The sequence below is a fragment of the Lissotriton helveticus genome, chromosome 5_1, assembly GCF_964261635.1.
Source record: "Lissotriton helveticus chromosome 5_1, aLisHel1.1, whole genome shotgun sequence".
Lineage (NCBI taxonomy): Eukaryota > Metazoa > Chordata > Amphibia > Caudata > Salamandridae > Lissotriton > Lissotriton helveticus.
Genome location: NC_136065.1, coordinates 1,948,254,950 through 1,948,271,180, shown reverse-complemented (window position 1 = coordinate 1,948,271,180; position 16,231 = coordinate 1,948,254,950). Strand labels below are relative to the sequence as shown.

General features: G+C 47.3%; 1 protein-coding gene across 2 annotated transcripts in view; it reads right to left on the bottom strand.

Annotated features, from left to right (window-relative positions):
* SOCS7 (suppressor of cytokine signaling 7) overlaps positions 1-16,231 on the bottom strand; it is a 249,832-nt gene that overhangs the window by 21,478 nt on the left and 212,123 nt on the right. For both annotated transcript variants that reach the window (XM_078645604.1, XM_078645603.1), the window contains 2 exons: positions 1,146-1,274; positions 79-214 (listed from right to left, as the gene is read on the bottom strand). In XM_078645604.1, the coding sequence (XP_078501730.1) occupies positions 79-214; positions 1,146-1,274 (265 nt within the window). The remainder of the gene's footprint in view (positions 1-78; positions 215-1,145; positions 1,275-16,231) is intronic.

Sequence of the window (16,231 nt, the reverse complement as noted above, 5' to 3'; positions counted from 1 at the left end):
AGCTAACAATGCTTATCCTGAAACCCTTGAGGAGGGAGAAAAGCAAATAAAGGTGTGCTTGCAGTAAGAAATACTTACTTGGGCAACGGGAGTTCTGGAATGTGATCTATTCGAACAAGCTGTCTGATCCGAAAGCGGCACAGATGCTGGAGAGATTTGACGTTACTGAATCGGGAAACTGGATAGAGCAGTTGGACAGGTGTTGGAGGGAGACCTGTAAGGAAAATATATCTCTGAATGTTGACAAAACCTACAGTAAACACACAACTGATTAATTACTCAAAACCTTGTAGTTAACAATTTTCTAGCTATAGGGCCTTTTGATATTGGCCAGATGACATCAACATACCAAAAATCTATGTCTCTGGGCCCATTGTAGATTCGTTCTAGACAAGGAACAGGAAATGATGGCACAACAATGCATTAAGTGGCTAATGAACACAACTGGCATTAACTTTTCACTTTTGTTTTGTTTTCATGGCGCGAAAAATCCACTCGACCGCTCACATTTGAGAGTCAAGATTCATTCAGGAGGAGCTATTTTTAGGTCCTAATCGTACTTTCAGGCGAGTAGGAAGACAATCTGACACTTGACCTCTGCCTCTGAAAGCAGAGGAAATGTGACAAGATTGCAAGATTTAAAGGCATCTTTATTGCTCACAAAGTAAGTGAGCAATACAAATGCTTTTAAATCTTGTTAACTTGGTACATTTGCTTGCTTTCAGAGTCATAGGTCAAGTGCATTTCAGTTAGGTCGAGGAGATTTTGTAGTTTACTAGAACTGCAGGTCTAGTGCAATTTTTATGATTTTTCGAGCCCTGGTTTTTAATGTGGAGCCCTCAGGACAATGGGTCCCTGAACCATAGGATCCAAGCTGCTCCTCACTGTTGAGCTCTAAAAACACTAAAACATGTATATAGTTACACAGCCTGGCACAACAGACTGGAGCATTCCTACTGGCACAGGTTCATCATTCCTGAGCCAATATTGCTGTCTATCTACCTTGGTGAGGCAGGCAAACAAACCCTGACCTAGAATTGTTTGCCGTATTTGGACATTAAGAAAGTTGAAAAAACACATTCAAAGAACCTCAACATTCAAAGCTGTGAATTTTTTACATCTAGATGATGCTGTAAAAGACTCACCTGGGACTCTAGAGCGTAGAAAATAAAGAAACTTTCCATTCTTGGAATGCATGATGGCTCGTTTTATAAACTCCACCACAGACTGACAACGGTCCTCAAATTTTGGGTGACACCACAGACTGAAAGTTCCTATCAATTTGAAAATTAAAACCAGATGAAGATCTCATTACACGTCATTCACAACATTATTAACAAACTCATGAAAGGGAAGGGTTACTTTCAAGTTAAAAACAAATCTATATTATAGAAATTTCACAAGTGTAGCAGAATTGTTAACACTAGGAGGATTGAGAACACAATTACAATGCCATGCTATTTTTTTAGCCGCTCAACCTCATCCAGAACATCAAAATTTGGGACTTATTCACATCATTTAAAAATTCACAATTACGAATCACTTCGCAATAACAATGTTAAATAGGTCACAATGAAAGTGGAACATTCTGAAGATGTAAGAGAGGGAGAGTGCCATGATTGTCTAATGAAGTTAACTAAGGTGGACAAGTAGGTGTTAATTGCCTGTAGGAAAAGTTACGTACCTGTAATCCTAGTGCTCTTCCACAGGAATCCTCATGAAAGTCATAAGCACTGAATATACCCGCCTATGTGCGGGGACCCCGGACACATATATACATATATATATATATATATATATATATATATATATATATATATATATATATATATATATATATATAAAACAACAGGTTGCCCCCTTGAAGATGCCACACACTGAGGGGATTAGCACACGATGCCACAGGCGGTTGCAGTGTTACCGCTGTCTCTCGCCTTCTGATATGCAGCCAAACGCGTTTCAGATTTCTCCTTGATCACTGGCTTTTGTATCACAAACGAAAAAAGCAAGCAATTTGGAACACCTGCTTTATTCAATAACAAGTCCCGCCCCAGTGGGCGTTGCTGTCATTGCATTATAGTTATGATAGTCCCCACAAAAATATACGTGCCGAACTTGTAGTTCCATCAATCACCAAGTGGGTGCTGCTTTTCTCCGTGCACATTCTTTTCCATGATAGGTGAGTAAAAGTAAAATATCGCCCTGCATTCAGTGCGAGATTGCCGATCCGAGAGAGCCCTAATCGCCCTCCTCAGCCCTGCTTTCATCAGGCGCTTCCATACTGATCAAACTAATCTACGATCAGCCGCCTCCTCCGATGACCCAGCCCGGACTTTAGATTCCTCACGCAACCGCTGTGTGCGTGTCCAACACTGCCCTCATCGACAACCTTGTCCTGATGACGATCCCGACTTACGGGGATCGAAACGCCGTCGACACCACAGCATTATTTGTTGGCGCATTTTACGTTTTGTGCTCCTGAAAATTTATTGAATCGTGCTCTAAAGTGACTGCAACTTGACCTTGTGGAGCCATCACTGTATATATATTTTGTCACTATGCGTCGTTCACGCTGTTCACCTTAGCACTTGCACTTTCACTTATTGTATATATCACTACTCACCAAGTGCCCTCTGGTTGTCACATGATTTGCTCTACACAGTGCTGTTTAACTGTATTGCCATGTGAAAGACCGTTTATAATTGCCGAATAATAAGCTTCTACAAAACTTCTTTCAGACTCCTTGTTTTCCTGTTTCATGTAACGCTGATTGCATACATCGCTTAACTGATTTTTTATTGATACCTGTTGGGAATTGTTTCTTGCTTTATTACTCACCCATCCCAACACGGTCCATGGGTTTACTCCTGTTGTTCTTACACTCTCCAGTGAAAGGCATGCTGGGGATTGTGGTGCCAATATTTCCCTAAGCAGGGCCAGGTATTTGTCCGATATTTTAAAGCACCCCAATGTTCAAAAAGTCAATTTTGCTATTTAAAGCCCTCCAGTGGGCTATGATTAAAGATGTGTGGCTTCAAATTCCTTTCCCCTCTGTGCTGGAAACGGGTTACCATTCATTTGCAGCCCCACAGACCCGAGTTCATTTATTCAGGCGGTGCATCTACCACGGCCGAGGCCGCCGTGTAAAACATCCTTTCAAAGTTACCCCAGAAGCTTAGAGACGCCACTCCAACTTCATGAATGAATGAATGAATGAATGAATGGTAACCCGTTTCCAGCACAGAGGGAAAAGGAATTTGAAGCCGCACATCTTTCATCGCAGCCCACGTTCGGAAGCGGTTTTGGATTTCGGCATTGACTGTTTCGGCTCTGAAGCAGTCAGCCAATAATAATCTTTATTTAGATATAAAACATATATCTTTAAAAAGGGAAATTGCCGATTCATATTGTTTACAAATGTTAAAAACAGTACAAACAGTCAAACACATAGCAGAGATATAAATAATCATCTTCTTTGGTCTCTTAGTTACATAAATTGTTAAAACTACTCCCCTGATTTGGAGTTTCATACATAAAACAGACCATGATCGTAAAAGTTATTTAGCTGTTCTTGTCTATGATAACGTCATGGTTTGATATTTTATTTAAAAGGTAGGATGATTTAAAAAGGTTAGGTGAAAAATTGTAACTGTTCACTTTTGTTTAAACTTGCGGTATGCCTGCTGAATCAGGTTTGTCAGTCTTATGTTTAGGTCTTCGGCTTTGAGCCCGAAGGTTTTGGCTCGGTGCCTGACTTTGGCTGACTCGATCCTGAACCAGAAGGCATAACAATATGTTTAGGTGCCGAGTTGGGGTGTTTGAAACATCTTTTCGGTGTCTTCTGTGGCCTGAAGGCGAAGGTGGAACCGAAGCCTTTTGTGTGGTCTGAATTGGATTTCGGGGCATGGGGTGTTCGCTACTCACGGTACAGTTTGAGAATAGGTTGAGATCGTTTCGGCCCCAAGGCCTCTAATCATTCGCTTTACCAGATAAAACTGGTACGTTGACCTTGCGGTATGTCATCTTCCATCTCGAAGTCCGATTCCAGAATAAATACAGGTTCTTCCTGTATGTGATGTTCTGGCTTTGCATTTCACGATGTCGAGCCAGACGATCGCAGAGCGTTTTCTTCGATCAAAACGCTTTGCATTTGTTGCAGTCCTGTTTGTTGTGCTCCGGAGATAAGCACAAGTTGCACATTTCGTGCAAGTCGGTGTGCAGAAACTTTAAGCAGCACAGAGGACAACATTTGAATGGAGTCCGTTCCATCGACTGCGAGGTGGACCGACGCAGTTAGGCCAGTCGGCCTTCCGCGAGTCTTCTGATGGAAATATATATATTTTTTTTAAATCAATAAGATACGTGGAGAAGTGGGATACGTGTACAAAACAATACTGACACGGATAGAGTGGATTGCACACCGAGAGGTACCCGAAGAATGGTTTCGGAGCGCAGCAATACACATCCGAACCGGATGGTGGAAAAAAACAATCTAACAATGGGGTTGATGCCCATGAAAACTATCATCGAAAGGAGGAGTCACTTTACCTTGACTTCGCAGAAAAACAACTTGCAAACATCCAGACCCAACACTAGATGGCAGGAATATGCAAAGCATGTGATCTACAGCTCACATGCCTCGAACAGTAGGTTTAGTATGTGTTATTAGGACTCTGGCTTCAGAGCGGTCAGACGAAGTCAAGAGGAACGTCATGCACACACCCCATGTGAATATCCATGAGCCGCAAGGTCAGCGTCATCTGCAGTGCATTGATGTAGACCACGCAGGGTATCTGTGAGACCGATGGTGCAATGTAAGCCTCCAAGGTTGAACAGGAGTAGTAGATCCTTGGTCTGTCACTATGTGGGACAGAATAGTAGATCTTCGTCTTTCTCTATAATGAGATCTACTCCGCGAACTGGTTTTGTCTCTATGAGTGGGATCTCCAGGCACCCCGCCTGAAGAAGATCGTCCTGCCAAACGAGTCAGAGGAGTCTTTGCTCATGGAGGTGGTCTTGGAAAAGGTGTTTGTGGACGAGACCTTGAAGGCGAGTATGCCAGAGAGTACTGAGAATCTGGTCTACGTGGAACGGTCCACTTGCGGACACTCTCTAGCCATCTGGGAGATAGGTGGATAGAAGCATCTGCGGAATAGCGAGGTTCTTCTCCCTGCGCAGAAGACTATAAAGAGGCTCTTGTGGAGGCAGGAGAAAGCCTTCTTTCCCTGATGGACCTTTGCTTAGTTGTGCTCCAACGTCTTGGCGAGGAATGAGATCTCAACGACGAACTGGATAATGTCTGGTAGATGCCTGTCAACAGCGGGTGGCGGGTGGCTGCCGGTAGCGTGCCAAGAGTTTCTCTATGTCGTACGGCATCTGTTTGCCACAGACGAAGGTTCATGGCTTGAAGTCGATGGAGGATGCCTCGACGTCAAACATGGTTTGGTTGGCGTAGACGGAAGTGTGTGTCCTGACGTCGACAGTCACCTGGTTGACGGCGACAGATGCGAAGACGAATGGTGTAAACTTGCTGTCGACAGGGGACTTTGTGTTGACGCAGTGTCTGCCAGGTGAACCTGGCTTGACGTTGAGTGATGAAGCAACAATGAAGACCTACGGTGTTCCCTCACCAGCTTGTGTGGATGTGTTGCCATTGACAGAATTCTTTTAGCAGAGTCTATCGACGTCGGTCTTCATTTTTTCATCGACTGAGATGTTGCAGGCGAGTGGAGTCCAGCGGGCACCTTCGACGTCGAGCCTGATGCCAATGGAGAACAAATATGTATTTTTTTCACCTTTGGAAGTGAATCTTGTTCTCCTCTTCTCACGCATGGTTGGAGATCTGCCTCTGGGAGCCTTGTGGACAGATGGATGCCCTTCTTTAGAAGTTCTATCTCTCTAAAAGACCATGGAGGCAGATTTTGTTTTCAGTCTTTCAAAGTCTGCCTAGAAAACTTCAGGCAATGAGGACTCTGGCAGATGTGATGTTGCCAGACATAAAATTGCAGAAAAAAGGAGGGTCTGTATTTGCCTTCTTTTTGCCACAGAATGGCACTTGAGAGACAGTGAAGGCATTTTTTTTTTTAACAAGAAAAAGTGTATTTGTCAGACAAAATTGACACTCTAAACCAGAAAAGACGTTGAGTGAGTGCAGTAAAGTATTTTTCTTAATTGTTTTGACAAAAAGTAAAAAACTGAGGACCTCTGTACTCCAGGCCCTGACCGAATGAGCCATAAGCATAGGCTCAAGGGGTGTGCACACCAAGAATATGAGGACCAAAGAAGAAGAGTTTTTTCTTTATTCAATCTCTTCATTTAATCCTTTGCTTTCGCAGGACAGCCATCTGCGCCACAGTGCTCGTGTGATCCCAGGGATTCTGGGTAGGAAAGTGTTGGGGGATCCACGCAAGCCATACCTCTGTGGACTCCCCCGGGTCTCCAGTTTTCAGAAATGTGTGGGTTTGGTAGGTTTCCCTAGCAGGCCCCCGAGCCCAGGGCCAAATACCCAGGTGACCCCCCTTGAAAACCAAGTCATTTTGTGACAGGTAATTTTGATATCTCCACAATACGTTTTGGGCTCTTGGCTGTTGCGGGTACTTGGCCCACCCACACAAGTGAAATACCATTTTAATCAGGAGACCTGATGGAATGCTGGGTGGTAGGAAAGTTGTGCCAGCCCAGTGATCCCTCAACTTCCCACACAGAAATTTGAGAAATTGTTTATTTTTTCTGCTAAATTTGAGGTTTGCAGGGGATTCTGGGTAGGAAAAAGTTGGGGGATCCATGCAAGCTAACCTGGTTGTTTTGAGATGGGTGATTTTGATGTCTCCACAATAGGTTTTGGGCCCTTGGCTGTTGCCCACCCACACGAGTGAGAGACCATTTTTATTGGGAGACCTTGGAGAATGCAGGGTGGGTGGAAGTTTGTGGACTCACGCAGATTCCAGAACTTTCCATCACAGAAATGTGGGAAAATTGTGTGCTGTAGATACACATGCTTTGCAAATTCCTGCCACCTAGTGTTAGGTCCAGATGTTTGCAAGTCGTGTTGCTTCGAAGAAGTCTTTCCTAGTCAGGAGGTAAGGTGACTTCTCCTTTCGGTGATAGTGCGTATGGTCATCGACTCCATTGTTAAAATTGTTTTTTTCCGCCATCGGTTCGGACGTGTATTGCTGCGCTGTGGTTCGAAACCGTTCTTCGTGCTATCTTCGACGCGCAATCCTCTCTACCCTCGAACGTATTGTTTCTGTAAGCGTTTCCCACTTATCCACGTATCATTACGAAATCGGAATCGACTTTCGATCAGGCCCTATCAGCTCTCCGTCGATGGTTCGGACTCTGTTTAAATTCTGTCCTCAGTGCCACGCAAAGTATCCGCGCACTGACTCACACAAAGTGTGCAACTTGTGCTTGTCTCTGGAGCACAAGGAAGAAGACTGAGACGCTTACAGATCGTTCCGATTGAAAAAGACTCTTCGCGATAGTCAGGCTCGACGTTGTGAGATGCAGTATCAAAGCATCGAAGACACGCCGGACATCTTCAGTGAAGACTCCAGCCAAGAAAACATCGAGGCATCAGCGGCAGAGGAGGAGGAAGTCTCATACTCAGAGCTCGAGATAGAACTCAAGGCCGAAGAACTGCCGCAGGGACAAGGTGACGCGAGCACTGAAGAGCCCTTGTCCTCACAAAATACGAAAAAACACAAGACTTTGGCACTACCTCTGCCTCCTGCTTTTCTGACGCCCCGTCTCTGGGCCCAGCACCATAACTACCAGTCAAGTCTTCCAGCTCGGTATCAAGTCGACAAAAGTCCTCCTCTGAGCCTAAAGCCTCCAGTTCCAAACAAGTCCGGCTTGGAGCCGAAATCCCCCGTGCCAAAAGTCAAGCAGCCTTTTAAGCCCAAACCTTCTGCGCAGAAAGGTCAGCCTCCGTGGACAACAAAGGCTTCGGTGCCGAAACACAAAGACCCCTTCGGTTCCGAAATTGGACATTATTCCATTACCACCCGATCCGAAGTAAAAGAGGCTCCATATTAAACCCAGACACTGCCATATTCACGTAAAGCCAACTCAAAAACGCAAGATTCAAGAAGAGGACATTTACAAAATCCCCTTGAAGAGAAAATCTGTGGCTACAAGTCCTTTTTAAATACCATTGCATCCACCTCCAGCACCTTCGTCACCACCTGAGAATCCTTTGCAAATTACACCTGAGGGTTCTTCTCAATCTCATCATGACGATGATGATGCAGATGATGGGGGGGGTGAATATTACGACAGATCCATGGACAGATTACACAATGGATCCCCCAGGTGAAACTGATCCAGACCTTTACCCATCCATACCATCTCCTCCAGACAACAATGCATCACACCAAGAACTCACTGCCAGGGCTGCACATTACCATGGGGTAGAGATCCACAAAGATTCACTAGAAGAAGATTTTTTGTTTGCGACCTTAGCCTCCACATACAGGTCATCACAATCACTTCCAATGCTTAAAGGCATGATGTGAGATGCGGATGAGATTTTTAAAGATCCAATCAGAGCCCACATCTCAATGCCTAGAGTGGACAAAAAAAATAAAGCCTCTACAGACTAAAATTTTTATCAAAGGACAAGTGCCATTAGATTCCCCAGTCATATCGAATACTCGTAAGAGAGCAAATTCTCAAACATCAGGGAATGCTGCTCTGCCAGATAAAGAGTCTAAACCAATTGATGCTTCTGGCAAGCGCATAGCCGCTCAGGCAGCAAATCAATGGTGCATTGTAAATACCCATGGCCTTTTAGCCAGATATGACAGATCACACTGGGACGAAATGGAGCAATTGCTTAAATATATCCCAGACAAACATAAGGCTAAAGCACAGGACTTAGTGAGTGAGGGTAAGCTCTTTTCTAACTCCTCTATTCGTTGTACTCTAGATACTGCAGACACCACAGTTAGAGAGATTAACACCAGCATCCTGCTTAGGAGACAAGCTTGCTTACGGATTTCAGGTTTTAAACCGGAGGTCCAACAATCCATCCTTACCACATCATTTGATAAGCAACACCGATTTGGCCCTAACGTTGACCAGGCGTTAGAGAAGATGAAAAAGGACACTGAAGTTGCAAATTCTATGGGAGCACTTCAGAATGCATTCAACAGAGGTTCCTTTTGTCGCTCCTCATACAGAGTTTTTACCAAATGCCTGGCAGTAGTTGCTGCTCATCTCAGAAGACAACAAATTCACGCCTTCCCCTACTTAGACGACTGGCTCATCAAAGCCTGCACTCACCAAAACGGTCTGCAGCACACACAGAACACAATAGATCTACTTCATCAACTGGGGTTCACCATCCATGCACAAAAGTCTGACCTGCATCCCTCACAGATGCAGTCTTATCTAGGATCCACTCTAGTCACAGTCAAGGCTCTAGACTCTCCAAATGTAGCCAGAATGCACTATATTCAGACTAATATAAGACAGTTTTAACCGAATTAAGCTACTACTAGGATTGATGGCATCTTGAATACCAAGCGTACCCCAGGCAAGGCTTCACAAGTGCCCCCTACAAGAGTGCTTAGCACGTCAGTGGAATCAATCACATCCTCTATTAACCGATCTAGTGTTGGTGGACGGGCGTACACTTCGCTCTCTGCAGTGGCGGAATCCACAAAACTTGTCAGTAGGCCGGCCTTTTATCGACCCTGTTCCTCAGATCGTTCACACAGCAGACACATCTCTAACAGGTTGGGGGGGCTCATTTCAAAGATTACACAATACATGGCATTTGGAGCAACAAGCACAAAACTCTCCACATCAACTATATAGAGCTCTTAGCTGTTTTCCTTGCACTAAAAGCTTTTCAAACTCATCTCATAGCCATAACTGTCCTGGCCAGGGCGGACAACATGACAGGAATGTATTATAAGGGGAAAGCAAGGGGAGAGACACTCTCCAACTGGCAATGCTCACTCAAGCTATTTGGAATTGGGTGATGCATCACAAGATTTATCTCCTGGCAGAACATCTCCCAGGAGTAAACAATCAAATTGCCGATCTCCTCAGCAGAAGAAGGCAACAAATTCATGAGTGGTAACTTCAGCCCCAAGTTCTCCTTCCGTAATTCCAACAGTGGGGATTTCCACAAATAGACTTATTCACCACAACCGAAAACGCAAAATGCCCAAAACATAGGCTCTAGGTACCAACAACCGCGATCAAAGGGCAATGCCCTATGGATGAACTGGCCAGGGATATTTGCCTACGCTTTTCCGCCTCTCTCGCTCATTCCACGGGTGGTTCGGAACCTCAGGCAAACATCACTCACATTAATTCTAGTATATCAATCAATCAGGAGTTTGTTAAAGCGCGACTACTCACCCGTAAGGGTCTCAAGGCGCTAGGGGGGGGGGGTTGGGGGGGGTTGGGGGGGTGCAGGTTCCATTCCATCAAGGAGGGGGTCTGTCGAAGAGCCAGGTTTTGAGGTTTCTTGCGAAGATGGGGAGCGATGTTGTCTGTCTGAGGTGGAGCGGAAGGGCGTTCCATGCTTTGGCCGCGAGGAAGGAGAAGGAGCGGCCTCCCGATCTGGTCTTTCTGGTGCGGGGGACCACAGCGTAGGAAAGCTGGGCTGATCGTAGGGTCCTTTGGGGTGCGTGGAATTTGAGTCGGCTGTTCAGGTATGCTGGTCCGGTGCCGTGGAGGGCCTTGTGTGCGTGGGTGAGCACCTTAAAGGTGATTCTCGCCTCGACGGGGAGCCAGTGGAGTGTGCGCAGGTGCTGGGAGATGTGGCAGTGTTTTGGCAGGTTGAGGACCAGTCTTGCGGCGGCGTTCTGGATGTTCTGTAGCTTGCGGATGAGGTTTTTGTTTATTCCGGCGTAGAGTGCGTTGCCGTAGTCGAGTCTGCTGGTGACCAGGGCGTGAGTGACTGTCTTTCGGTGTTCGAGGGGGATCCATTTGAAGGTCTTAGAAAGGAGGCGGAGGGTGTGGAAGCAGGAAGAAGAGACAGAGTTGATCTGGCGGTCCATTTTGAGCTCGGAGTCCAGGATGATTCCCAGGTTGCGTGCGTGGTCTGTGGGGGTTGGCGGGTTTCCGAGGGCGGTGGGCCACCAGGTGTCACTCCAGGCGTCGGGGTTTGGGCCCATGATGAGTACTTCTGTTTTGTTGGTGTTTAGTTGTAGGCAGCTGTTTTTCATCCATTTGGCGACGGCTTCCATGCCTTCTCGAAAGTTGCGTCTGGCGGTGTTGGGCTCGTTGGATAGGGAGAGGATGAGCTGGGTGTCGTCTGCATATGACACGATGTTGAGTCCGTAGGTTCTGACGATGGGGGCAAGTGGAGCCATGTAGACGTTGAAGAGCGTCGGGCTGAGGGAGGAGCCCTGGGGGACTCCGCAGGTGATAGGTGTGGGGTCCGAGAGGAAAGGGGGGAGTCTGACCCGCTGCGTCCTGCTGGAGAGGAAGGAGCAGATCCAGTCGAGGGCCTTGTCCTGGATTCCTGCATCGTAGAGTCTGCGTATTAGGGTGCGGTGGGAGACTGTGTCGAACGCCGCTGATAGGTCGAGGAGGATGAGGGCTACTGTTTCTCCTTTGTCCAGTAAGGTGCGGATGTCGTCTGTTGCGGCGAGGAGGGCGGTTTCCGTACTGTGGTTTTTTCTGAAGCCGGATTGGGAGGAGTCGAGGATGTTGTGTTCTTCAATGAATGTGGCGAGTTGGCTGTTGATGGCTTTCTCGATGACTTTCGCTGGGAACGGGAGCAGGGAGATGGGTCTGTAGTTTTTGAGGTCGGGGGGGTCCGCTGAGGGTTTCTTTAGGAGGGGGTTGACCTCGGCGTGTTTCCAGTCGTCGGGGAATGAGGCGGTCGCCAGGGAGCGGTTGATGGTTTGGCGGAGCATGGGTGCGATGGTGTTGGCGGCTCTGTTGAAGATGTGGTGGGGGCAGGGGTCCGTGGGGGCCCCTGAGTGGATTGACTTCATTGTCTTCAGTGTGTCTTCGGTGGTGAGGGCTGTCCAGTCATCAATCGCTGGTTTCCGGGTGTCGGGGGTGGTTGGTGAGGGTTCAGTGTGTTGGTTGTCTTCGTCGAAGTTGTCGTAGATGCTCTTGATTTTGTGGTGGAAAAAGATGCTGAGTTTGTCGCAGAGGACTTGTGAGGGAGGGATGTCGGTAGACTCGCTGGTGGGTTGGGCGAACTCCTTGATGATGCTGAAGAGTTCCTTGCTGTTGTGTGCGTGGGTGGAGATTCTCTCTTCAATCGCTTTTTTCCTCGTTTCTCTGATGAGTTGATGGTGGGCGTTGGTGGCGGCTCTGAAGTTGTTGTGGGCTTCTGTGGATTTGGTGTTTCTCCAGGCCTTTTCGAGGCGGCGGCATGTGCGCCTGGACTCTCGAAGTTCGGTGGTAAACCATCTGGCTTTTTTGGCACGGGTATTGTTTTTCTTGAGGGGGGCTATGGTGTTGGTGCTGTCCGAGATCCATCTATGCAGGGTTCGGGATGCGGTGTTGGGGTCGTCTTTTTCCGCGATGGTTGGGGTGGAGTTGTTGAGTGAGGAGGTGAGCTGGTCATCGGTGATTTTGGTCCAGTTTCTTTGTGGAAGCAGGTGCTGGTGTCTGTGGATGGTGGGTGTTCTGAAGGTGAAGTGGACGCAACGATGGTCGGTCCATGGGAGTTTGGTGGTGTGGCTGAAGGTGATGGAGTTTCCTGTAGTGAAGAGGGGGTCGAGGGTGTGTCCTGCTGAGTGCGTGGGCTCGGTCACGATCTGGCGGAGTTCAATGTTGTGGAGGTTGTCCAGGAGGGATGTGGTGTTGGGGTCCAGTTGATTGTCGAGGTGGAAGTTGAGGTCTCCCAGCAGGGTGTAGTTGGTGGATGCGATGGCCTGCGGGGAGATAATGTCCGTAATGGAGTTGGCGAAGGGTCCGCGGGGTCCAGGGGGTCGGTAGATGAAGGTTCCTCGGAGGGCGGCGGTGGGGCTGGCCAGTATCTTGAAGTGAAGGTGTTCCATCAGTTCTGTGGACTCGTCAGGGAGTGTGCTCAGGCGGAGGCTGGACTTGTGGACGATGGCGATTCCTCCTCCTGGGTGGATGGGGCGGTCCTTCCTGGAGATCTTGTATCCTTGGGGGATGGCGATGTCCGGTCCTGAGGTGGTGTTGGTCCAGGTTTCGGTGAAGAATGCTACGTCTGGGGTTGTGCTGTCGAGGAGGTCCCAGATTTCTGTGGCGTGTTTGTGGAGGGATCGGACGTTGAGGAGGATGCATTGTAGGGTCTTCGTTTCGGTTGTGTTCTTGTGGGCGGGTTGTGCTGGATCCGTGTTCTTGGCGGTGCTGCAGGTGTGCCGGCAGCGGTGACAGCTGAAGGGTCCATGGGTGTCGGCTGGTGATGCTAGCTTGCAGTTGTTGTTGCAGCCTGGGTTGAGTGCGTGGAGTGCTGCTGGGTCGTAGCGTTGGCGGGGCGGAGGTCCAGGGTTCCTGGTGCTGGTCGCGGACGGGTCGCAGACGTGCTTGCCTTTGACGCGCCTTCGGTGCACCAGCGGAAACCTGCGGGTGGAGGAGGGCCTCGATCACCAACACTCAAGAGTGCAGGGGCAGGGGCACCTCACTTAATGGTGGAGCTGCGAGGGTGGGAGAGCAATTTCACTGACAATGAGTCAGTGGTCTTGCTCGCCTGTCCCCGCAGTGGCCGCCATTAAGTAGGGGTCGGGGAGGGCTGGACAGCTGGGAGGCGGGAGCGGGGAGGGGAGCTGGATTGGGCCGGTCGTGCTGGGGGGGGGGGGGCCCGCGGGGGCAGCAGCGGCGGGGAAAGGTAAAGGGAGGAAAGAAGGGATAAAGAAAAAAGGGAAAATAAGCAGAAATAAGGCACAAAAGAGCAGAGATGCAGAAAAGAGCAGAAAGGAGAAAGATAGAAAGGGTAAAAAAACGAGTGAAAACGGGTGAAGGAGCAGAGGGAGAGAAAGGGAAAATGGGCAAAAATAAGGCACAAAAGAGCAGAGGTGCTGGAAGGTGAAAGATAGAAAGGGAAAAAAACGAGTGAAGGAGCAGAGGGAGAGAAAGGGAAATGGGCAGAAATAAGGCGCAAAAGAGCAGAGGTGCAGAAAGGTGAAAGATAGAAAGGGGAGAAAAAGGAGTGAAGGAGCAGAAAGAAAGAAAGGAGACAGAGGTCCACTGGACCACCAGGGATGAGGTGCAGGGAAACCTGCGGGTGGAGGAGGGCCTCGATCACCAACACTCAAGAGTGCAGGGGCAGGGGCACCTCACTTAATGGTGGAGCTGCGAGGGTGGGAGAGCAATTTCACTGACAATGAGTCAGTGGTCTTGCTGTAGTAGCACCCACATGGGCTCGTCAACCCTGGTACACCATCCTGTCGGAGCTGGAACTAGTTCCACATCAAAAACTACACCTGAACTCCAGTCTTTTCACACAGAACCATGGAAAAATCAGACATCCAAATCCCAAAGAACTGAATCTAGCGATCTGGCTCCTGAAGTAATAGAGTTTAGGCACTTACATTAACCACCAGACTGCATAAATATTCTAAAAGAAGCAAGAAAGCCAATCACCAGAGCTTGCTATGCTGCAAAACGGAAATTATTTGCGGTATATTGCAACAACAAAATAAGTCCTTTAGACGCTTCTATAAAAAACAATATTTGTTACATTTACAACTAACACAACTGGCTTACACATCTATTAGTTTGCACCTTGCAGATGTAGCTGCGTACCTACAAAATAGGCAACATCTGTCACTATTCAGAGTTCCAGTAATCAATGCCTTCATGGAAGATTTAATAAGCATTGGCATAGCTAATAGGTCTTGCTTTTGGGACCTTATTTACGCAGCACAATATACTTGGTGTAACAACATCAACTATTGCATGGCTTTGTTGCAGCCTTGGTATTGAGTTTTTGCACATTTGTAATTAACATTTTATTGCATTTTTGTTTGATGTGTGCTTGATTTGGCTTTACCGCACTGTAAATTGTTGAGGAAAGATTGAAGCTCTGCCTACTAATGGAAAATTGACGGAAATAAGAAGCGCTTCTTATTTTCTCGTTCAGCACTCCTTTATGGCTCTGTCTGTCTCCATCGTCGTACTGATCCTAAATAGTTGTCCACCATCCAGGAGGATGAAAACTGGATAGAAATGAGGTGTGTGGCTAGGATGCAAGCAAAGAAAAGTGGGGCACCATTCCCTTGTTTGGTTGTAAATAGCCATAATTGGGTTCAGAGATCCTCTCACATCCCTAGACCCCAGTGCCACTGCAACTCCTGCACTGTTGAGTGCTAGGCCCCCGATAGAGATTACACTTCCTTGGGAAGACTATTTTTACAAGGAAAAAACCTAATTGTGTGACTTGGAGAAGTTGAATAGCTTAAACTGCCTTATTGCCACCAATTATATGCATTCCTTCTCTTGGAATTTCTCTAAGAAACTAGCTTCAGCAAATAGCATTCTCTGCCCTCCATATTTGTGTACTTTGTGGCTATACTTAAAACAACGTAGGTAGTGCCACTTGAATCAGCGGCATCTCCCTGGGCACAGCCTAAAGCCTGAAAGTAGCAGGAATGGATGTGTAATAAAGGTTTTCAAATAAGTGAGGGCTGATCAGATGAACTTGCATGAGCTGTCTTTATTCATAAAATATCAGCGTTTCATCTCAAACGATAAGTCACATGGTTGAATAGCAATCCAGCTATTGGTTTCAAACGTGGTTCCCAATGCCTTTCAGGCGGGATGCCCTTCGTCAGGGGAAGCGTCTTTAAAATTAACATGCGAAAGAAAAAGTGATTGATCACCAAACAAAGACATGGAGGAATATCCCTGCACCATATTAAAGCTGGTTTAAGGACGTGAAACCACATGCAGCGATAGCAGCGAGGTGTAGTCTTATTGAAGAGTATGCTAGGTTGCATCTTTGAAGATGCAGGAGGTAACATATAATGTTTTGTATGGAAGCATCTAATGGGTTGATTTGGTTATTGTTGCAGTAAATAACAAATCTTTTCCAATTAGCTGCATTGCATGCTCGCCTTGCCTCCTTGATGATGTTCATGCAGTCTGGAGGCAAGTTGAGGTATCCGAATTCTAAGACTTTAGGAGCCAGATCGCTAGGTTCATCTGATTGGGATCTGGGTGTCTGATTTCTCCATGGTTCTGAGTTAGAAGGTGGGGTGCGAGGCGCAGCCTTTGATGAGGAACTACTGAAAGCTCCAGGAACGTTGTGTACCATGGCTGTCTCGCGCATGTGGGAGCA